Source organism: Microcaecilia unicolor, chromosome 13, assembly GCF_901765095.1.
Source record: "Microcaecilia unicolor chromosome 13, aMicUni1.1, whole genome shotgun sequence".
Taxonomy (NCBI): domain Eukaryota; kingdom Metazoa; phylum Chordata; class Amphibia; order Gymnophiona; family Siphonopidae; genus Microcaecilia; species Microcaecilia unicolor.
In genome coordinates this window covers 39,266,013-39,289,518 of record NC_044043.1, presented here as the reverse complement: position 1 = coordinate 39,289,518, position 23,506 = coordinate 39,266,013, and the positions used below count along the sequence as shown (strand labels likewise).

General features: G+C 43.8%; 1 protein-coding gene across 1 annotated transcript in view; it reads right to left on the bottom strand.

Moving 5' to 3' along the window:
* The window catches only part of ATP2A3 (ATPase sarcoplasmic/endoplasmic reticulum Ca2+ transporting 3), a 244,389-nt gene that overhangs the window by 105,862 nt on the left and 115,021 nt on the right, over nt 1–23,506 (bottom strand). Inside the window, exons 4-7 of the mRNA XM_030222465.1 lie at nt 19,171–19,275; nt 14,481–14,619; nt 10,273–10,353; nt 6,405–6,490 (exon numbers count right to left, since the gene is read on the bottom strand). Coding sequence (XP_030078325.1) covers nt 6,405–6,490; nt 10,273–10,353; nt 14,481–14,619; nt 19,171–19,275 — 411 coding nt within the window. The remainder of the gene's footprint in view (nt 1–6,404; nt 6,491–10,272; nt 10,354–14,480; nt 14,620–19,170; nt 19,276–23,506) is intronic.

Sequence of the window (23,506 nt, the reverse complement as noted above, 5' to 3'; positions counted from 1 at the left end):
TGAACCTTTTCCAATTCCGCTATATCTTTTTTGAAATACGGCGACCAGAACTGAACACAATACTCAAGCTGCGGTCGCACCATGGAGCGATACAGAGGTATTATAGTAATTTTGGTCTTATTCACCATCCCTTTCCTAATAATTCCTAGCATCCTGTTTGCTTTTTTGGCCGTCACCGCACACTGAGCAGAAGATTTCAGCATATCATCCACAATAACATCTAGATCTTTTTCTTGAGTGCTGACCTCCAAGGTGGACCCTAGCATCAGGTAACTATGATTCGGATTATTCTTTCCAATGTGCATCACTTTCCATTTGTCCACATTAAATTTCATCTTCCATTTGGTTGCCAGTCTTCCAATTTCCTACGATCTTCCTGTAATATTTCACAGTCCGCACGTTTTAACAATCTTGAATAGATTTGTATAACCTGCAAATTTAATCACCTCACTTGTTGTTCTGATTTCCATATCACTTATAAATACGTTAAATAGTACCAGTCCCAAAACCTGTGGCACGCCACTGTTCACACTCCTCCATTGAGAGAAATGACTATTTAACCCTACTCTATGTTTTATGTCCAATAACCAATTCCTAATCCACACCAGAACCTTGTCTCCTATCCCATGTCTCTTTAATTTTCTCAGGAGTCTCTCGTGAGGAACTTTATTAAAAGCTTTATGAAAACCTAGATACACTACACCAACTGGCTCACCTTTATCCACTTGTTTATTCACGCCTTCAAAGAAATGAAGCAAATTGGTTAGGCAAGACTTCCCTCGGCTGAACCCATGCTGACTCTGTCCCATTAAACCATATTTGTCTACCTGTTCTGTAATTTTATTCTTTATAATAGTTTCCACTATTTTGCTCGGCATTGACGTCAGGCTTACCGGTCTGTAATTTCCCGGCTCACCCCTAGAACCCTTCTTAAAAGTCGGTGTCCAATCTTCAGGTACTACGTACGATTTTAATGACAGGTTACATATTATTAACAGCTAAACAACAATTTCATGCTTGAGTTCTTTAAGTATCCTTGGATGTATGGATCATGCCTTAATCCCTCCAATAGCAGCTTTCTGTAACCTGGATGTGCCAAGTGCTAGGTCTAAATAACAATGTCCATCTTTTTAGAAATGGACATCCCTTCCCTTTCTGCGATCGAAATTTGAAGAATGATCATTTTTATATTTCATAATTAATAGTCTGGTTTACAAGATATGATAGGAAATGATTAATTTTAGAACGATCTGATTTATAGTAATTCTTTGAGACTATTTTTCAATATTTACATATTTTAAGAAAATATATTTTGATTATTTATTCATACATATTATTCATGTTTAACTAATATTATATTAAGAACTGTTTCTTATATATGTCACTATGTTTCATACAATCTTTATTATATTCATTAAATTTTCTGTCTAAAATGTTATCACAAATTTCTTTCAATTTTAATTCTGATTTAATTTTGCTCTTTTGTATAGATTTGTTTGACCCCTGATGCAGGCCTAGATGCCGAAACACGGCCGTGTCGGGTCGCTTTATGCTTCTCAATAAAGTTCGTTGGATTTCCTCCACATTTGTCCTCACTTTTTTGTTTTTATTGAAATTTGAAGCCCATATTTTAGCCACTCCTTCTCTAAGACATGCAAATACCATGCCCCCTTGCCATATGGATGTACTGCAGCATTAGACATCCATATTTTGGCTTTATATAATTGGAATTTGGACATCCGTGCAATATGGACATCTAAATGTCAGTTTTCAGATATCCAAACAAGGAATAGAGCTTCTAAAATAACCACCATAATGTAACAGTAAAAACCAGGCCAGTCTTATTCTTTAGCTATTTGCTTCTTATGTTTGTTTTAACCCAACACCTTCCTCCTGTTCTTTTGGGCTTCCTTCTCAATTGAATTAACCTCTGCTGCGTCCAGGGTGCCATAAGCCTTCATTCTTGCATTACTGCAATTCTGACAGTTGTTGCTAGAAGACTTCTTTGGCATGATGCCCAAAGAGTATTCACTCAACACTTCTAGACATAGGCATCTGGATTTTAAATTTAATTATTTGCCTTTTCCAAACAAAAATGTTACAATGCAGGTACATTATCTCACAACCCATCTGCTCCTATCATCTGAATGATTCAATTCATTGAGTCACCAACTTGCCTCCTTCTGTTTATCTTATTAATACGATATTTGTTAACATGTTTGGAACACTTAACTTTTACAAGATGCTGCATTTCATAATTGTTGAAGAAATAAAGGCTGATTTTCTATGGATATATTCAGATAAGTATTGAAAGCCCTGGCTAGATCCTGTGGGGTAAAATTATCTCCCCAGAAAGCCACCAAATGTAGCTAACCAAAAATTGGTTGGCCCCTAAAGCATTCCAGGGTAGACTCTCTAACTTTCAGTGCTAGGCGGCTAAGTTGGGCATGATTTGAAGTAGAAAACCTAGCCAGCTAGGATCAAAAATGTAAAAACTCTCTGTTTACAAAGCTGTGCAAGTGGCTGGCGGTGCAGGTACTGCCGACACAGCCCATTTACTTTGAATGGGCAGTGTCGGCATTGCTGTGCAGTTTTGTAAACAGGGGTGTTAGGTTCCAATATTCAAAAAAATGCTGAGCTCCTAAATTTATGCTTCCAACTTAAGGGTATGTTTACTAAGGCGCGTTAGCATTTTTAACACGCCTATAAAGTTAAGGCACGTTAAACGCTGACGCGCCAATACATTCCTATAGGCGCGTTAAAAATGCTAACATGCCTATAGCGCATCTTTGTAAACACAGGCGTTAGTCTCTTAAATGTGTGCCCTATTTTCAGACAAATTTAGGAAAATAAGTTTTCAGCTGAAAATTTATCTTAATTTAGGAGCTTAAAAATTACGCTCATAAATTTAGGCCAGCCATTCATTTGCCTAGATGAGTCAAATTTATGATGCTAGAGTTGAAAATCAGTGCTAAGCTTTTAACTTCTTTACCCAACCCCAAATCTGCCCCCTGTTGCCAGCCACTTTTTATGATCTCAAAGTTAGTGAAATTTTGAGGAAACATTTATGAACTCAGCTCTAGTTAATTTTCAAAGAGGCCAACGTATGAGCATAACTCTCAAAGTTAGAAGCATAAATGTTTTGAATATTGAGCCCTTAAGACATAGGCCATGTTAGATCAACCCATGGCTCTCTGTAATGCCCAACATCCTGCCTTCTATAGTGGTTAATCCAAGTCATTCGAAGTACTCGATAGATCCCAAAATACATTCATTTCTTGCCGTTTGCTCCCAGGGATGAATACTACTAGTGAGGTCTGCATGGCTAGTAATTATTCATGGACTTCCCCTCTAGGAATTTGGCCAAACCCATTTTAAACCCAGCGATGGTAGATGCCTTGATCTAATCTTTTGGCAACAAATTTCTTCAATTTAATTGTTCATTGAGTGAAGAACCGCCCCCCCACCACTTTCTCCAGTTGTTCAAAATCTGATTCCCGTTAGTTTCATTAAGTGTCCCCTAGTTCTGATAAAGTTTGAAGGTATAAAAAACTGTTTCCTATTTGCTTGTTTCACTTTGTTCATGATTTTATACATTCTATCATATCCCCCCTCTTCTATTCTCCAAGCTGGAGAATCCCAATCTGTTCAGCCTTTTATCATTTATGTTACCCTTCTGTTTCATTTTGCCAGTTTCGCTGTATCTATTTTGAGGTGGGGCAACCAGAACTTCACACAGTATTCAAGAGTTGGTCACAACATAGATATACCAGAGCTTCTCAAATGGTCAGTTGCAACCCCAACTTGCATTTGGGGTTGCGACTTGGGCAGACCTCTCCATAGAGAAGCTTTTGCTTGGGAGGGAGGGGCTTTCTGTGGCCACAATATGGGGTCACAGCCAGTGGCTTAGCTAGGTGGGGCGTCAGGGGAGCGGCCGCTCCCCCAAATGGAGTTCTGCTGGTGCCTACTTTTTTCTTGTCGTGTTGCATTGAAAATGTGCGCCGGCAGAAGTTTGCTCTCGCGCCGCTTTCGCTCCCCACGTGCCATCAACCTGGCTCCGCTTCTGGCCACAGCCACAGAATGTTTGATAAGTGCTGATGTAGACAATGGTATCCTATATAATAAAACTCACCCTCAACGTTCTGAGGACAATGACGTCACTGTCAGGTCCTCCGGGCACTTCCTTCCGGTTCGAAGCCTTCGTGGTGGTGAAGCCACCGAAAACACTGTGTTGGGGCCCCGCCCTCGCGTCAAACGTGATGACGTCGAGGGCGGAGCAATGGTGTTAGTGGCTTCGCAACCAACGACTCAGCAGACTGAAGGTGGCGTGCCGAGGTCCGCAACAATGGCGGTCAGTGCCTTCAGAACGCCGAAGGGTTGAGTACGGAGGGGGGGGAGGTTCAGAAGGAAACCGTGCTAGCGCCCATTTCATTTGCGCAAGAAACGGGCATGTTTTACTAGTTTTAAATATTCTTAGTTTTATTATCCATTCCTTTCCTAAACTTTGTGTTTGATTTTTCAGCCGTTATCACACATTGAGCTGAGGATTTGAAGGTATTGTCAAAAATGACTCCAAGATCTTTTTTTTAGATGGTGGCTCCTGATGTGGAACCTGCAAGACCTGCTTAGCCCTTGTACACATTAAATTTCATCTGCCATTTTGATGTCTATTTTTCTAATCTGACTAGGTCTTTCTGCAGTTTCTCAATTTGATTGTGTTTCCTACTTTAATTAATTTCTACTATCTGCAAATTTGATTGGTTCATTCATTGCTCCCTTTTCCAGATTGCTAATGAATGTGTTAAATGCCACCGGTTCCAGCACAGATTCCCAAGATATTCTCCTATTTATCCATTTCTGCTGGGGAAATTGACCTTTTAGTCCTATTCTTTTGCTTCCTATCTTTTAACTTGTAAGGTATCATCTCCTATCCCATGGTTTCTAAATTTCCTAAAGGGGTCGATATGAAGCCGATATTAACATAAGCATCAGAAAGAGTTGTCGGTTTTCTTTGAAAGCTGAAGTATGTACTCTGATACTGGGGGCACTCGGTTTTCAATTTCCTGAGGAATCTTTCATGAGGTGCTATATCAAATGCCTTCTGGAAATCCAAATGCACTATTGTGTTCAATATTGTGTTCAATTCTGGTTGCCACATCTCAAAAAAGATATAGTGGAATTGGAAAAGGTGCAGAGAAGGGCGACGAAAATGATAAAGGGGATGGGACGACTTCCCTATGAGGAAAGGCTAAAGCGGCTAGGGCTCTTCAGCTTGGAGAAAAGGCGGCTGAGGGGAGATATGATAAAGGTCTATAAAAATAATGAGTGGAGCTGAACAGGTAGATGTGAAGCATCTGTTCACGCTTTCCAAAAATAGTAGGACTAGGGGGCATGCGATGAAGCTACAATGTAGTAAATTTAAAACGAATCGGAGAAAACGTTTCTTCACTCAATGTGTAATTAAACTCTGGATTTCGTTGCCAGAGAATGTGGTAAAGGCGGTTAGCTTAGCGGAGTTTAAAAAAAGGTTTGGACGGCTTCCTAAAGGAAAAGTCCATAGACCATTATTAAATGGACTTGTGGAGAATCCACTATTTTTGGGATAAGCAGTATAAAATGTTTTGTACATTTTTGGGATGTTGCCGGGTATTTGTGACCTGGATTGGCCATTGTTGGAAACAGGATGCTGGGCTCGATGGACCTTTGGTCTTTCCCACTGTGTACTTATCAATCTATTCTCCTGAAAATCAGCTTAATTAGCAGCAGCACCCTACTGAAAACTGACTCCAATTGTCCATGTTGTATCACATTAATAATAAGAAATATAAAGGCTTAATATAGGCCATCTCATCTGCAAGGTTCCTATGGACACGTTCAATAGCCCTCATGATAAATGGGAGTAAAGTGTTCAAGTCCTTCGGTGCCCAGGTAATGACATCGCTGAACAAGGTGCCAGCATTACAGCCCAACCTTAAGACGCCTCCACACAAAGAAAGAGATTGGACCGTTCATAAAGTAGGACTATAAATGCAGTTGATTATCATCAGTGTGCAGCTTGTAGATTCGTTGACTAGAGGATGGGCTACGGGCATGTTCAGTCTCTGCAGAACTGCTCATATCACAGTTACTAGTCGACATTATTATTTACCATGATCTGTATCATATGTACTAATTCCATATATATTACCATGTATGTATGCACCTTAATGCAATAACATTGTAATTCTGTTACCCGGAAATGGCAATCGCCATTACGGCAAATGTAAGCCACATTGAGCCTGCAAATAGGTGGGGAAATGTGGAATACAAATGCTACAAATAAATAAATAGAAAGACTACAGACTCAGGTGCCCCAGTGAGCTGCATCTTGTTGCTTCTCAATAGACCGTCTGTGGTTGACTTACGGAGAACAGCATGTTTTTCTTGTCCTGATTGACTGCCCTGGGATCGGGAATGGGATCCACATGTTTAATCACAGACACAGATTCACCTGCAGACAAAAGAAGCAAAGTTCTTCTTAGAAGGGCACTTCCTTTCCACAAAGCTCTGCCAGACAGTTTTATGTTGGCAGGATGCTGAATTGTTTTTTTTCTTTTCTTTTTTTGTACAACAACAAGAACAAAAAAAAAGATCTTAGTGCTTGTCTTTCCCCTCTACTTATTTCCTTGTTTATATTATATTTTAGCCACGTAAACTATTTTGATAATGTATCACTAACGTGGCATAGAAAATATAACGAAACAAAGTTGCCAGTACCAAGATACAAATGACAAAGCCTTCCTGAAAGTACTGCAGCTAACTTCTAGTTTTGTGAGTTAAATAACGAACGGGTTCGAAGTCTCACACAATTATGAGGTGGAAAACATTAAGATTATTCTAATTTATTCTATATTTGAGGCTACTGCGTATGAGGATAAAGTGACTTGCCCAATGTCAAAAGGAAGCTCAGTGGGGATTCAGGATGTGAACCCTAGTTCCCAGCCAATTACTGTAACCACTGACACAGCGAAACTCATATTTAAGATAACCATTTAACAGAAGAAAACTGGTTGTTGGAATGACCTACCATAGTAACATAGTAGATGACGGCAGAAAAAGACCTGCACGGTCCATCCAGTCTGCCCAACAAGATAAACTCATATGTGTATACCTTACCTTGATTTGTACCTGTCTTTTTCAGGGCACAGACCGTATAAGTCAGCCCAGCACTATCCCCGCCTCCCAACCACCAGCCCCGCCTCCCACCACCGGCTCTGGCACAGACTGTATAAGTCTGCCCAGCACTACCCCCGCCTCCCAACCACCAGCCCCGCCTCCCAACCACCGGCTCTGGCACAGACCGTATAAGTCTGCCCAGCACTATTCCCTGCCTCCCAACCACCAGCCCCGCCTCCCACCACCGGCTCTGGCACAGACTGTATAAGTCTGCCCAGCACTATTCCCTCCTCCCAACCACCAGTCCCGCCTCCCACCACTGGCTCTGGCACAGACCATATAAGTCTGCCCACCACTATCCTCGTCTCCCAACCACCAACCCCTCTTACCCCCACCGGCTCCGCCACCGAATTTCGGCTAAGCTCCTGAGGATCCATTCATGCAGACTCATTTCTTTCTTTGCATTGTTATTGTATGTTTACCATACAATGGAACATGCTAGAAGGGGACCCAGACCAGTGGTGTAGCTACGTGGGGCCATGGGGTCCTGGGTCCCCCGTAGATTTTGCCCTGGACTGCCCTGCCAACGACCCTCTCGACACCCCCTCCCGCCACCAACCCTCCATCACCTACCTTTGCTGGTGGGGGACCCCAACCCCCGCCAGCCGAGGTCCTCATCTTCCAGCGCAAGGCGAAGAAGAGGATCTCGGCTGGCGGGAGCTGGGGTCTCCCGCCAGCAAAGGTAGGCGACGGCAGATTGGCAGCGGGAGGGGGGGTCGAGAGGGTCGTCGGCAGGGGGTGGGTCAAAGTTGTTGGTGGTAGTGGTGGCGGCGATGGGGGGGGTCGGCAATGGCGGTGGGGGGTCAGTGGCGCTGGGGGGGGCTGAAATGTGTCCCCTCACCTTGGGCTCTAGACCTCCCTCCTGCCGAAGTCTGGCTACGCCCCTGACTCACACACAATGGGCACAATCATGGGGAGTTGAGCCAAAGGCTGTTCTTTGTACCAAATTCTGTATAGGTTGCCCAAAGTTGGGCATGCAAATTTGGGTGCAGCCCTTAAACTAATTAGCTAATTAGATGATAACAATGAATTATTGGTGTTAACAAGCACTTATTTGGCAGTAATTAGTACATAAGTACATAAGTAATGCCACACTGGGAAAAGACCAAGGGTCCATCGAGCTCAGCATCCTGTCCACGACAGTGGCCGATCCAGGCCAAGGGCACCTGGCGAGCTTCCCAAACGTACAAACATTCTATAGATGTTATTCCTGGAATTGTGGATTTTCCCCCAGTCCATTTAGTAGCGGTTTATGGAGTTATGCAAAGATCTGCCCTACATCCTATTCTATAGCATGTGTAAGGACTTTTTTTGAGGGGGTACTTGGAGGGGGGGGGGGGTACTGAGTACCAGCACCTTTTCCGCTGTCTGCTAAAATTGACCCATGGTCCCCAAGTTTAAATGAAAGAGCTCAGGCTCTACACACCAATTCTGCCTTGTCATAGATTCTGTGACTGGTTGCAGGGGGCCTGGCTATTGTGGGGTGGGTTCCTCAGTGATCACCCCATTCCTGAGGGGTGATCTGACACTTGAGTATCGGCACCTTTTTTTGCTGGAAATAAATGCACTGTGTGTACCTAAATTTCATAGCGAGCAACTCCAAGGGGGCATGGCCATAGGAGGGACATGGGCATTCCCAGAATTTAGGCACAGTGTTACAGAAACCTGCATTTGCCATCAGTTTGGAGTGGGCATTTACTCCAGCCTTTGCTAGGCATAAATGCTTTCACCCAAAGTTAGGAGGGAAATACGTGACTAAGTTAGTATTCTGTAAAGGCTGTACCATGTAGAGCACCCTTTACAGAATACTAGATTTAACATGGATAATCCCAGCACCTAACTTTGGCCATCATTTATTGTATTTCTCCGTTTATTTCCCCCATCCCCTTTATTTATTTTATTCCCCGTTTGGTTCCTAGATTCACCCACACAAGAAGAAAACCAACATAATAGTATCACCTATCCCTTGTTAACTTTGGAAATGAACTCAATCCATTGTAGAAATGCTGGTTTTAACCAGGAACCGCTGGACAACACAGCACAGTGACCTTTCACCTCTGAGAATCTGGTTCACTCAAGGGCCCTTTTATAAAAGGTGCGTAAGGGCCAACACGTATCCAGCATGCGCCAAATTGGCATTACCACCTGGCTAACGCATGTCCCGGGCGGTAATTCTGAACTTGGCATACGCCAAAAACATGCGGTAGAAAATATTTTCTATTTTCTACCAGGGGGCGCCTACCCAGCGGTAAATGGCAGATGGCATGTGCTGCATGCTTACTGCCTGGGTAGCATGTGAGACCTTATCGCTAAGTCAATGGGTGGCGGAAAGGTCTCAGGACAAAAATGGATGTGCGCTGGTTTTCATTTTGCCGCATGTCCATTTTCTGGCCCATTAAAATAATCCTTTTTTTACCAGACGTGGTACAATGAGGGTCTGGCACATGCCAAAAAGACACAGCCAGATTGCCACAGGACAGTTTTTGGTGCACCTTTGAAAAAGGGCCCCTCAGGGCGAGGGCGGCTGACACCCGGGGCGGGTCGCCGCTGCGCACCCCCCCCCCCCCGGGTGCAGCACGGCACATCCCCCACCCCTGGAGCGCATTCTTACTGCCATACGAAAGCGGGGGGCGAGCGGGAACGCCGATCCGCCCCGAGTGCACGTCGCTGGGAGCTGCTTCGGCTCCGCTGGTTCCCTGCTCTCTCTGCCCCGGAACAAGAAGTAACCTGTTCCGGGGCAGAGGGAGCAGGGAACCAGCAGATTCGATACCCCCCCCCCCAGCAGCGTGCACCCGGGGTGGACTACCCCACCGCCCCCCCTTCCTACGCCATTGCTCAGGGCTCTAATCTGAACTTAGTCACACAGGCAGGGTTCGTTAAATGTTCACCTTCCTTCTAAAAAAGAATTCACACTCCAGAGTATATGAATCTCATTGTAGCCAACAATCACCTCCAACCTTTTATACAAGAGGATGGACAGATCCACTCCAGCAACTAGTGCTCTGAGCTAAAGCGCCTTTCAATTGTGAACTCAGGGCTCCTCCCTTCACTTTTTACCTGTCAGAATGGATTGATCAACCCGTAGAGTTGTGGAACGAATCTCAATGATTCTTATGTCAGCAGGAACCTTGTCTCCAACTGAAAACAAAAGAACAAAAATATTTTTTTCTAATCAAAAAGTTGCAGCTCCGATTCACTACGAGACAAAAAGGTTGACTTAAACCAGCTGCCAGGAATTTCCAACTCAACTCATTGTTTCAAGACAGGGCCAGCTTAACCATTAGGCAGACTAGGCAGTTGCCTTGATCAGCAGCAAAGAACAATCAAGGCAATTCAGAAGGTCCTCCTGACAGACCCACTAACTCCAAAAATCATTTGCATGAACTTTTACTTGCAGGCAGATTTGGCTATTTTCAAATAACCCATTTACCAGATTGTTCTAGCAGGAATGTGTTGGGATGATCAGGGTTGTTGAGCTTAATTATCAAAAACTTATGGAGTGAGGTATAGGAATACGAAATTTAATTAGGGGTGCAAAGCTGAAGGTTCACCTATGGTGCCCAATACTCTTTGAACAGCCTGTTTCAAGAAGCAACAGAAGTTACAAGGCAAACATACACTCCCGTAAACAGATCAAATGCTAGCATGGTGATCATTTTATGTGAACTTTTTAAAACTTTATTTATTTATTTATTTATTTAAACACAAATGGTTGGATCCTGCTCTGTGAACGAGCAGGAGCAGGAGACGCAGGGCTTTTTTTGAGGGGGTACTTGGGGGGTACTGAGTACTAGCACCTTTTCCATTGTCTGCTAAAATTGACCCAGGGACCCCAAATTTTAATGAAAGAGCTCAGGCTCTACACACCAATTCTGCCTTGTTATAGATTCTGTGACTATTTGGCAGGAGGCCTGGCTATTGTGGGGTGGGTCCCACAGTGATCACCCCACCCCTGAAGGGTGACCTAGCATTTGAGTACCAACACCTTTTTTGCTTGACAAAACGCACTGAGGAGACATAACAGTTTCATGACCTCATTGGTGGTAAGAGGGGGAGTCCGGTGTAAGGTAGCTATTTCTCTATTCTATACAACCTTTTTGTGGCTGTGACCCATTGATTACAGACAAATAAAATTGTGTGACCCCCCCCCCCCCCCCCCCACTTCTCAGAGGAGCAGAATAATGATACACTTATGGATAGCCTACCTATGTTGTGACCCCCGTTTGGGGTCTGGACCCTCAGTTTGGGAAGCTCCGTCTTAGCCAAAGAGATAGGAAGAGAACATAGCTCAGACCTTATATTTAATCCCAGCTAAAAATTACAAATTCTGCTGCACTGCAAAAGCTATGATCAGAGGTTCAGCAGCTGAAGCTCAGAGCAGTGCTGGCAGGAATGTCCCACCTTATGTTTCAGCTCAGCTATAGACCACTTGCCTGCTGCCCTCAGGAAGATGATGGAGACCTTTTTCAAGCTACCTGCATTACCGCAGAGACCAAGGACACTTATCTCCAGTTTTCAAAATGAAAGTAAACATACATACACTTTCTGTTTGAACATTGCCAAGGAATATGTACCCACAGAAATTTGTGCCTGGTTTTTCTGTGGACACTTTTTCCAACCAAAAATATGAGCAACTAAAACTACATAGCTAGTTTTCTCTTGACTCATCCTCATGCCCAGGAACTCACTATAATGTGAATACAAGTGGATGAATACTGGGGAACAAGGTAAATACTCTTCAATGCACACGTGCAGGACAGTTCTATAAGGTATGTGCTAACAGCTGTGTATCAATTATCTGTGAGGGAAAGTTAAATCCAAATAGAGGAAAAGACCTCAGATGTCATCAGATATCTCTGCCTGCCCGATTAATTCTGGGTCAGGACAATATTAATTCGGTGATTATTTTAATCATTGGTCAAAAATTTCTTTATTTGTTTTTAACATTTATACCCCACATTTTCCCACCCATTGGCAGGCTCAATGTGGCTAACGTCAGTCCGTAAGGCATTTGCCAATCTGGTAAATAAACAAACGAAGTATGGTAAGGTGAATAGGTAGGATAGTAATTACAAGAGGAAAGGGAAAAGGGGGAAGAGTTATAGAGTCTATAAGGTCCATAAAGTAATTGTAATCCAGGAGTTATGGATTTGGGACGGGACCATTAGGATAAGCCTTTCCAAATAAGCTGGTCTTAAGAGATTTTCTGAAGTTCAGGTGGTCATAAATAATTTTCACAGTTAAAAATCTCCTCCACCCAAATTTTCAAAGTAAACCTTTTTATCAACATTTTAAACTGTTTTAAAATAAAGTTTCAGCCTTGATGAAGCTAATGCGAAACAGGTGCCTGTCGGGATCCAGCCGTTTTAAGATAAGTGTCACTGCAGTAGCATACGCTACCTGCCACTATGATTTTATGATGAAGTTGGGAAGTGACACTGATAAAAGACGCAGCAGGCCTGCATTTTTTTTTAAACAAAACTTTATTTGAAAACAGTTGAAATTTTTGATTTTAAAGTTTACTTTGAAAATTTGGGTGAAGGAGGTTTTTGACCAATGATTAAAATAGTCACCGAATTAATATTATCCTGACCCAGTATTAATCGGGCAGGAAGATATCTGGTGACATCTGAGGTCTTTTCCTCCTACCATTACTGTGTGTGAATCTAATTTTGTCTGCTTTAGGCTGGTATTTATAGAATAGGCTTCCTGCCATTGCATCAAGATGGGCAATTTTCAGACAGGTTCTTTACCCATGAAAATCCCTTTGAAACATTACCCTCTATAAACCTACACCCAGAACTGTCTTTTGAGCTCCATGCCAGAAAGGTCTCCTCTGCTCTTTGTTTCCCACTGCTTCAATCCCCTCTCCTTCCTCCTCAGTGTAATCTTGAAAGAGCAGCACTGTATTATGCAGATACTATAAACACTGGCCTGCTGACATCATGAGTTGTTCTGAGAAGTGCAGAGTCTGGCATATTTGCAGGTACTTTTACTTTGAAAATCAGTGTAAAATCCTTGTACAAAAAGTGTGTGTGCACTTTTACTTTGAAAACTGCAGAAGAATAATGCTCTCTCCACATTGCACAACGCTGTTGTAACTCCACCAAAATGTAAATTATAAGCCACTTTGAACCGAAATTTGTTTTTGGATAATAGTGGGATACAAGAATGCATAAATAAATAAATAAATAAATAAATAAAATAAAGTACCTGCACACACTTGTGCCTCCTTTCCTTTTCCTCTAAAATTATGTGCGTACTTTTGAAAATGAAAAATTAAGGGGTTCTTTTACTAAAACTAAGGGGTCATTTTATTAAGTTGTGGTAAACAGGGGCTTGCACTAGTATCAGCGCGTGTCTTTTTTTTCTGGAACAAAAATGGCCGTGCAGTAAGTGAACCACTTGCTGCGTAGCCATTTCGGGGGGGGGGGGGGGAGGGGGAGCACTTACACCCAACTGAGGTAGCCCGGCAGTAGTTCCGGATTGGCGTGGTGCCAATCCTTTAGCAAAAGGGCTCTTTAGCGCACATAGGCCCCCTTTTACTAAGGCGCGCTCATGTTTTTAGCGTGCGCTAAAATTGTGGGCGTGCTAAATGTTAGAGACGCCAATGCATTCCTATGGGTGTCGCTAATGTTTAGCGCATCTACAATTTCAGCGCGCGCTAAAAACGTGAGTTTGCCTTTGTATAAGGGGGCCTAATGGAATTAGCATGCACTAAATGCCAGGATGTAAAATAAGTTGCTTAGCATTTAGCGCGCATTAGTTCCATTAGCAAGCGCTAAGCTTTAGTAAAAGGGCCCTTAAGTGTACTGTTTCAGACCCTATCTCAATCACACACCCCCTCCAACAAATATGGGTAACAGTAGTGTTAGTAAAGTTGTTTTTTGCAGGTGAAGAACTGTTTTTTGTCTGCAAAACTAATTTTGAAATTTGCTCTCTAACAGATGACAATTAAATAGTTTTAATTTTGTGTGTTTTTTCTGTGGCCAGTTTGCCTTCCTAAATTTTGCAAGAAACCAAATCCTGGGCAAAAAAACCCCACAACTTATTTTCTGCCGAAGGATTTGGTTTCTTGCAAAATTAGGAAGGCAAACTGGCCACAGAAAAACCACATAAGAAATAATAATTTTATATAAGGAATTGATGGGACCTTTGCCATTAGATGTTTAACATTTTTCCTTGCTCTAGAATCTCATTTATTTCATATTTTGGCCTGGATATCAAAGGTGGGGGGGGGGGGGGGGGGGGAATTTGTCTCATACCTGCCACCTCCACAATGTCACCAGGAACAATATCACGGGCTCGAATCCGCTGGACTCCATTTCTATCTGCACGGATCACCTTTCCCATTTCGGGCTCGTATTCCTTCAGTGCCTCAATGGCGCTCTCTGCGTTTCTTTCCTATGAATGCCACACAAGTAAAAATAAATAAATAAATAAAAATTACAGGTCTTCAGCCTGTTTTTGTTATTCAGCTTTATCTGCTCAGTTGCTACTGGTAAGTCCACAGGGAGGTCATATGCATTATGGTGCCTTTCCGCATTTTAGTGTCATGTTGGTTTCCCTGCTTATCAGAGACCCAGTGGAAAGTCTTGGGACTAAATATGCAAGAGACTCGGCTGTTCCTAGGCAACATCTAGGACATGCTCAACCTCTGCATTAGTGGTGGACTGACCATTCAGGTAACCGGGCCGGGTCCCACCAGACAGGAAATGATGAAAATGAGGGCGGGGCCCGGCTGATGGAAGCCTGTAGGGCTGGCGCATAATTGAATCACTGCAGGCACCAGGGATGCCTGTAAGGTACACCAGGGAGGGACGGGTTCAGCGACAGGCGGGCAGATGTCGGGACGCTGCGGAGAAGCAGAGATGTTGATGTGGGTGCTGCCGCTGGGTGGGCCTGAGCTAAGAATTGGTGGGCCTGTGCCCACCCAGGCCTACCCATAGCTACACCACTGGCCAGAGGATGTAGTAACAATGGTTTGCGTATCTTGAGTTTAAAAAAGGTTTGGACAAGTTTGTGGAGGAAAAGACCATATAGTATGTTATTGAGATAGACATGGGGAAACAACTGCTTGCCCTGGGATTGGTAGCATGGAATGTTGCCATGATTTGGGTTTCTGCCTGGTATTTGTGACCTGGCTTGGCCACTGTTGGAAATAGGATACTGGGCTGGATGGACCATTGGTCTGACCCAGTATGGCAACTCTTATGCACCTAAAAGGCGGTACCCAGATATAGAATTTCCCCCTAATTCGATAATTGTGCACACAGGTTGCAGAATAATGGCAGCTACACATGTAACTTAATTATTAAATTTTACCAGTTGGCTCCCTATTGAACAGAAAGTGGTGTTTAAAATGTTATTATCCAGGCACAAAAATTTTAATAATACGTTTCTTCAATAATAGATTCAAATTCAAAGATTTATCAACCCCCTAGATTGTTAAAATCTGCTGCAAATAGAGGTACCTTCATATCATAGTATTAGACTGGAAGATTATAGGAGATCCATTTTTATGGTTATCACTTTATGTACAGTGCAGAATGTGGAATTATTTAATAGAGAATTGAAAACTCTGGGATCCTTTTACTAACCTGCAGGAAAAAGGGCCCTGCGGTAGTGGCAGGGGCCATTTTTCCCATGTGCCATCGCAGCGGGTAAAAAGCCCCGGCCCCCAAAATGGCCAATGTGGTAAGATAACTCTTACTGCATGGTTATGCGGCGGGGAGCACTTACTGCCACCCACTGAGGCCACTGAGATGACGGTAAGGGCTCCCACGGTAACCTGGTGGTAACTGGGCAATGTGTGGCGATGCCCGATTACCGCTGGGTTAGTAGTGCTCTAGACAAAAAAAAATTTTCATGGGGAGCGCTGGAAATCGCGTATGCTCAACCTGGAACTACCGCCGGTTTTAATATTGTTATCCGCCAAGGATGTACAGATCGTGCGGAATATAAATATTGATGAAAATAAAAAAATAAATAAAAATAATTGGCACTAACTTCCAATCATAGGCCATAACTGAAATTAATTGGTAGTGCAGTAATTTGCAGTTATACAGGTAACTGTCCTTAGTCATAATTCTATAACCTTAGCGCATAATTCTTTAGCGTGCAACTGTTAGGAGTTGTGTGGACATGAGAGGGGCATAGACAGGTCGCAACGCGCCCAGCACTCACACGTTAAGGTTAATAGAATACTGTCAGTTATGTACGAAACTGACAGAAGTTAGGCACAAGCATTACACCAGGCTTTAACGTGGCGCAAGTGTTTGTGACTATTGAGTGCTTACCACAGCTTAGAAGGGCTTACCGCGGGGTGTGCCGAGGCGACCGGCGGTAAGTTCCGAATGTGCACACGCAAACAACGCGCTATAATTTTTAAATTATTTTTCTGAGAGGTAGCGTGTCTGGGGACAGAGTGGGTGTTTCTGTGCTAATCAGCATCCGGAATTAATTCAGAAAAAAAAATGGAAAACTGACCATTTTCCAGCAGCGGTATAAATGGCCTTAGCGCACAGGAAAGACTCATGGAAAGGCCACTAAGGCCACTTTCTACCGCAGCTTTGTAAAAGGGCCCCTTGATTACTCATATATTATTATTATTACTACATTTGTACCCCGCGCTTTCCCACTCAAAGCAGGTTCAATGTGGCTTACATAGTAATAGGGATTACAGGATATTGATGAGAAAATAAAAGTTAAATATAACAGTATAACAAAAGTGATAGGTAGGTAGAGAAGGACAGGGGTGAAGGAGTAGGAGAGTGGTAAGTAAGGGTAGAAGAGGCAGAAGGGGGATGGGTACAGGATAAGCAAATGGAAATTTTGGTTGGAAAGATAGCTAAGGTCAATGTCGTTGTCTCCTGGATATGTGATGGGTAGTAGGATTCATAGAATTAGTTTGGGTCATTAGCATAGGCTTGGTTGAACAGATGGGTTTTTAGTGATTTCCGGAAGGGTAGATAGCCACTGATTGATCTGATAGGTCTTGGGAGGGCATTCCAGAGTTGGCTACCTAAGAAGGAGAAATTGGATCCAAAATAGGTTTTATATCTGAGTCCTTTGCAATTGGAGAAATGTAGATTGAGGTTAAGTGCGTGAAGTTTCAGACATGTTTCTGGTGGGAAGGTCAATCAGATTAAACATACAGCTCGGAGATTCACCATAGATGATCTTATAGATGAATGTAAGGACCTTGAAGTTGATACGTTCTCTGATAGGTAGCTAGTGAAGTTTTTTGCGAAGAGGTGTTGCACATTCAAATCGAGATTTGCAGCCCCTCATTACCGCTCTACCCTTATCTCCCCTTACGCTCCTACCCGAAACCTCCGCTCACAGGGCAAATCCCTCCTCTCTGTACCCTTCTCCACCACCGCCAATTCCAGGCTCCGCCCTTTCTGCCTCGCCTCTCCCTATGCTTGGAATAAACTTCCTGAGCCCATACGCCAAGCCCCCTCCCTGCCCATCTTCAAATCCTTGCTCAAAGCCCACCTCTTCAATGTCGCCTTCGGCACCTAACCATTATACCTCTATTCAGGAAATCTAGACTGCCCCAATTTGATTGACTGCACATTTTGTCCATTAAACTGTAAGCTCCTTTGAGCAGGGACTGTCCTTCTTTGTTAAACTGTACAGCGCTGCGTAACCCTAGTAGCGCTTTAGAAATGTTAAGTAGTAGTAGTAGTAATTTGCCAAAAATAAGTCTTGCTGCTGTGTTTTGGGCAGTTTGAAGTTTTTTTTAGGATGTGGGTCTTGCAGCCTAAGAAAATACTATTACAGTAGTCAATGTGGGTTGACACATATAGAATGTGTGCCTAACGTTAAGTGAGTTTTATAGAATTACCCTCCATATGTGTCACTGCCGATATGTATAGTGGTGTTGAACAAAGATGTTTATGTGCTGGTATTTAAGTGGGCCTTTTACAAAGGCATGCCACGCTAAATGCTAGAGACGCTTATATATTCCTATGGGCGTCTCTAGTGTTTAGCACATTCTAATCATTAGCGTGCGCTACAAATGCTACCACGCCTTTGCAAAAAAGACCCCCTAAATTAATACAGAAACCACACTGGCTATACAGTGACCCCCATATGCCAAGGCTCTGTATTCCATGTTCTCACTAGTCATTTTCAGCAGGTCCGGAGGAACGTGTGTGTGTGGGGGGGGGGGGGGGGACGACTGAGAAGCCTCAGGCTAAATACCAGCTTAGCAAACACGGCCCCCTTGATGGCAAGTGCTAGCAATATACAATGACCCTTGTCACTGCAAACTTTCAGATCCAGTTACAGCGCAGAGGCAGTATCTAAGATGATACCACAGGGGTTTGGGTTTATTCATCCCCTTGGTACTGGAACTTCACATTCCCTTTTCAAAAATTTCATTGCTATGAGCACCAAAATGGCATGGGTCGATAAGTTTATTAGTAATACAAATCATTACACGCATCTAGCTTCTCCTACCTCTACACACAATTATGGAATGAACTACCGAATACTATAAAAACAACAAACGACTTGACAACCTTCCGGAAGCTACTGAAGACGAACCTGTTCAAAGAGACTTACAAAAAGAATCCTCCATAATGACTTGATTCCTAATCTATAGCAGAACCAACCAATATTGATCTCTTCTAATTTGATTATTTTAATCATATTTTCATTGTTGAACATTATATCTTATCCTGCTCTCACTTATATGTTATGTATTATCTTTTTATTTACCCTAATTTATCTGATATTCTTCGCACATTAATTGTAACAATATGCTGAACCTCTTATTCTGTTAATGGTGATGCCATTGCGACATAATGTAAGCCACATTGAGCCTGTAAATAGGTGGGAAAATGTGGGATACAAATGCAGCAAATAAATAAATAAATAAATATGCTCTGAGGTCTTTAGAATCAGAAGCAGGGAAACCACATGGAAGAAAAGGAGACCACATACCTGCCATACCCCCACAATAGCGTTAATGATAAGAATCATAATGATCACAATTGGCTCTACGAACGCAGTGGTGGTATCTTCGCTGTCTTCAAACCAGGCGAGAACCTGTAGAACAAGGCAAATGGTTGAACAGATGAGAGCTTGCCAACCCAGACCATTAAAAAAAATATCACTTTAAATATATGCACACACGTGTACCCTCCAGCTTATCTAGCTGTAAACCAGCCGTCAGGTACAGACTAGAAGCTGCTCTTCAGTGCAGACCTGTCTCAAAACAAATTAAAAAAAAAATCCCTCACCCATTCCACTGGCGACTTCCTTAAACTAACGCCTAAGATACTTCAATGAAAAGCTGCCCCTTCCTCAATCATACCTATAGTCTCCCAGCTTTAAATCTTCTCTATTATGGTCTTGTCATCTTATCTCGGAGCCTGTTGTCTGTCTTGAATAAACTAAAAGCTCCAGGAACTCCCTATGTAAAGGTAAGTGTAGTCTTCTGTACACAAGAACCAAGGTGCAGGTGACTTATGGGGGCTGCCACATACAAGACCACTTCTTGGCAGACTATGAGCTGGGTGGTTTGTCATTGCTTTTCCCAGCTATCTTTACCCCTTGGCTAAGGCTAGGTACTCATTTAGGGTCCTTTTATGAAGCTGCGGCAAAAGGGGGCCTGAACTGGCGAGCGAGGCACCCTTTTACTGCAGTGGGTAAAAGGCAGGTTTCCCTTTTCTTAAAGAAATGGCCGTGTGCGAGTGGAGGAGTGGCCTAGTGGTTAGGGTGGTGGACTTTGGTCCTGGGGAACTGAGGAACTGAGTTCGATTCCCACTTCAGGCACAGGCAGCTCCTTGTGACTGTGGGCAAGTCACTTAACCCTCCATTGCCCCTGGTACAAAATAAGTACCTGAATATATGTAAACGGCTTTGAATGTAGTTGCAAAAACCTCAGAAAGGCGGTATATCAATTCCCATTCCCCAACCACTTGCTGCATAGCCATTTCAGAGGGAGTTCTTACTGCCTCTCATTGAGTTGGTGGTAAGGGCTCCTACACTAACCTGGAGGTAACAGGGCAGTGCATGGCCCTGCCCAATTACCACCAGGTACACATCGGCTCTTCAAAAAGTCAAATATTTTTGCAGCGCTGGAAATAGTGCGTTCTGGGGGAGGGAACTACCATCGGGCTGCTGCGGTAGCCCAGCAATACTTTGTAAAAGGGCCCCTTACTGACCAAAAGTGGACTGATGACTGAGTTGGCCAGAGACCAGCTACCTGACAGAAATCCCACTGTGGGATTGAAACTCGGGTCGTGGACACAGCAGGCAAGTTTGCTATTGACTGCACCATGAGGCCCTCTTATCATTTAGTAGTGCTAGATAAATCAGGATAATAAAAATAAATTAAAATAACAACATCCACCCACAGCAAATGGAATACCAAAATTCAGAAAATTCTTTTGCTGCCCTCCCTCCTAAATATTTTTTGGCTTGGCAAAAGATGGGCTTCATATATGGAAACAACACAGCAGATCAGTGTGATATATTACAGCTTTATTAATAATACCATATACCAAAAAATTGCCCGACACAGGCCGTGTTTCGCCCAAAAGAGCTGCGTCACGGTCTAAGGTATAAACTGTGTGATGAAATACTTTTCCACCAATGAATGTTGTTTACATCAATCCTGAGAAATATGTGAAAAAACCAGCATGAGACCTATTCCTGTTCTACACCGATACCCAGGAAGTGCGGTGTAGAGGCGGTTAGCTTGGCAGAGTTTTAAAAGGGGTTAGACGGTTTTCTAAAGGACAAGTCCATAAACCGCTACTAATGGACTTGGGAAAAATCCACAATTCCAGGAATAACATGTATAGAATGTTTGTATGTTTGGGAAGCTCGCCAGGTCCCTTGGCCTGGATTGGCCGCTGTCGTGGACAGGATGCTGGGCTCGATGGACCCTTGGTCTTTTCCCAGTGTGGCATTATTTATGTACTTATGTACATGGTTTACACCTTAGCCCATGACGCAGCCCTTTTGGGCGAAACATGGCCTGTGTCGGGCAATTTTTTGGTATATGGTATTTTTAATAAAGCTCTAATGTATCACACTGATCTGTTGTGTTGTTTTCCATGTTGGAGTTTGCAGATTATTTGCCTTGTTGTTTTTTGGGACCTTTATATATGGAAGGCAGCAAACATGAGAAGACTGGTCAGTTTAGCCTTTCCCATTGAATAAAACTGAGACAGGCAGCTGCATGCTGACTGATTATTCATCACAGTAGTAAGAAAAAGATTACAACCGCTTAAGGGTATATCTTTTAAAACCCACGTCACAGGAATTCATATTGTTTCATATCAAATCTTGAACAACACTGTATGATTTTTAAATCCATCCCATATAAGGTAGTTTCAAAAGCTATCCCGTTTAGCATGTGTTTGAAGTGGAGTGGGTGGGGTGGGGGGAAACATATATTAAATGGCGGAGAAACTTCCTGATTAAGAAATTATTGAAAAATGTCAGCTAGTGAATATTACAGGAAAAAAATCATCTTCTGAATCACAGAGACAATTAAAATACAGAATACGCAACTACAAATCTGGCTTTTTCATAATGAAGATGTGTTATTTTCTTAGGTTCCCACAATCGATATTGTTTAATCCTGTTTGGTGCATTCCCGCAATGTAAACTATGAGCAGGATAAATGTCAGACAAGGTGTGGCAGGCTCACAAGCTCCCACTTGCCCCACTCCCATGTTGATTTTCTGGGAAGTTTCACATCTATGCTGCCTTACAACAAAAGGTCCCACCTGAACCTGTAAGTGACAAGGACGGGGGGGGGGGGGGGGGGGGCTTTTATTTGCTAAATTTGGTTTTCCTGTTCTCTCCTTCACACCACTGTGAAGTTAAAGATAAGTCCACAGGCAATTCAGTGTACATAGAAGCCGGGGTGGACTGAGAGTAATCTGGGTCCCAGGGCAGTGAGAGTACTCTGGGCCCCCTACACCGCCCATGCTGCCCCCCCCCCCCACACACACACATACATACACATTTCTGACACCCCATACCTTGAAGGGCCCTGGTAGTCTAGTGGCTTCTCTGGGGGGCTGGAAAGGACCCCACTCTTTCCTGCCCGCCTGCTGCCGCTACTCTGCCCTGTGCTGTGTTTTCAAAATGGCTGCCAAGACTTTCCGTGGTAGTCTCGCGGGTCTCAACAATCTGAGTCTTGGTAGCCATTTTTAAAACACAGTGGCTCTGGGGAAAATAGTGGCAATGACCACTAGACACCATGGCCCTGGGGGGGGGGGGCGCTGTAGTGTGCAGCGGCGGGCAATCAGGCAGAGCCTCTGGGCCCTCGGGCACTGCCCAGCTGTCCCTGACGAGCACTTGGCCGACTTTACTTGGTCCATTTTTTCTTGCAACCAAGCCTCAGGAAGGTGCCCAAACTGACCAGATGACCACCGGAGGGACTCAGGGATCACCTCCCCTTACTCCTCACCAACCCCCTCCCACCCTAAAAAAAAAACAACTTTAAAATATTTTTTTGCCAGCCTCTATGCCAGCCTCAATGTCATACCCAGCTCCATGACAGCAGTATGCAGGTCCCTGGAGCAGTTTTAGTGGGTGCAGTGCACTTCAGGCAGGCGGACCCAGGCCCACCCCCCCCCCTACCTGTTACACTTGTGCTGGTAAATGTGAGCCCTTCAAAACCCACCCGAAACCCACTGTACCCACATGTAGGTACCCCCCTTCACCCCTTAGGGCTATGGTAGTGGTGTACAATTGTGGGGAGTGGATTTGGGGGGGGTGAGTTGGGGGGCTCAGCACCGAAGGTAAGGGAGCTCTGTACCTGGGAGCAATTTGTGAAGTCCACTGCAGTGCCCCCTAGGGTGCCCGGTTGGTGTCCTGGTGTGAGGGGGACCAGTGCACTACGAATGCTGGCTCCTCCCACGACCAAATGCCTTGGATTTGGTCATTTTTGAGATGAGCATCCTCGGTTTCCATTATCGCTGAAAACCGGGGATGGCCATCTCCAAGGTCGACCTAAATGTTGAGATTTGGGCGTCCCCGACCGTATTATCGAAACAAAAGATGGACGCCCATCTTGTTTCGATAATACGGGTTTCCCCGCCCCTTCGCGGGGCCATCCTGCGAGGACGCCCTCATTATGCCTCTCCACGTGCACCTACACGGTTAGTGTGTGCTGTTTAGTGTGCACTAAAAACGTTAGTGCGCCTCTAATACTGCTTAGTAAACAGGGACCTAAACAGTAATAGAAACTCTGGTCTTAATCTCATATGCAGAACACAAACAGACCCTCTCCAAATACAGGATAAGGGACCAC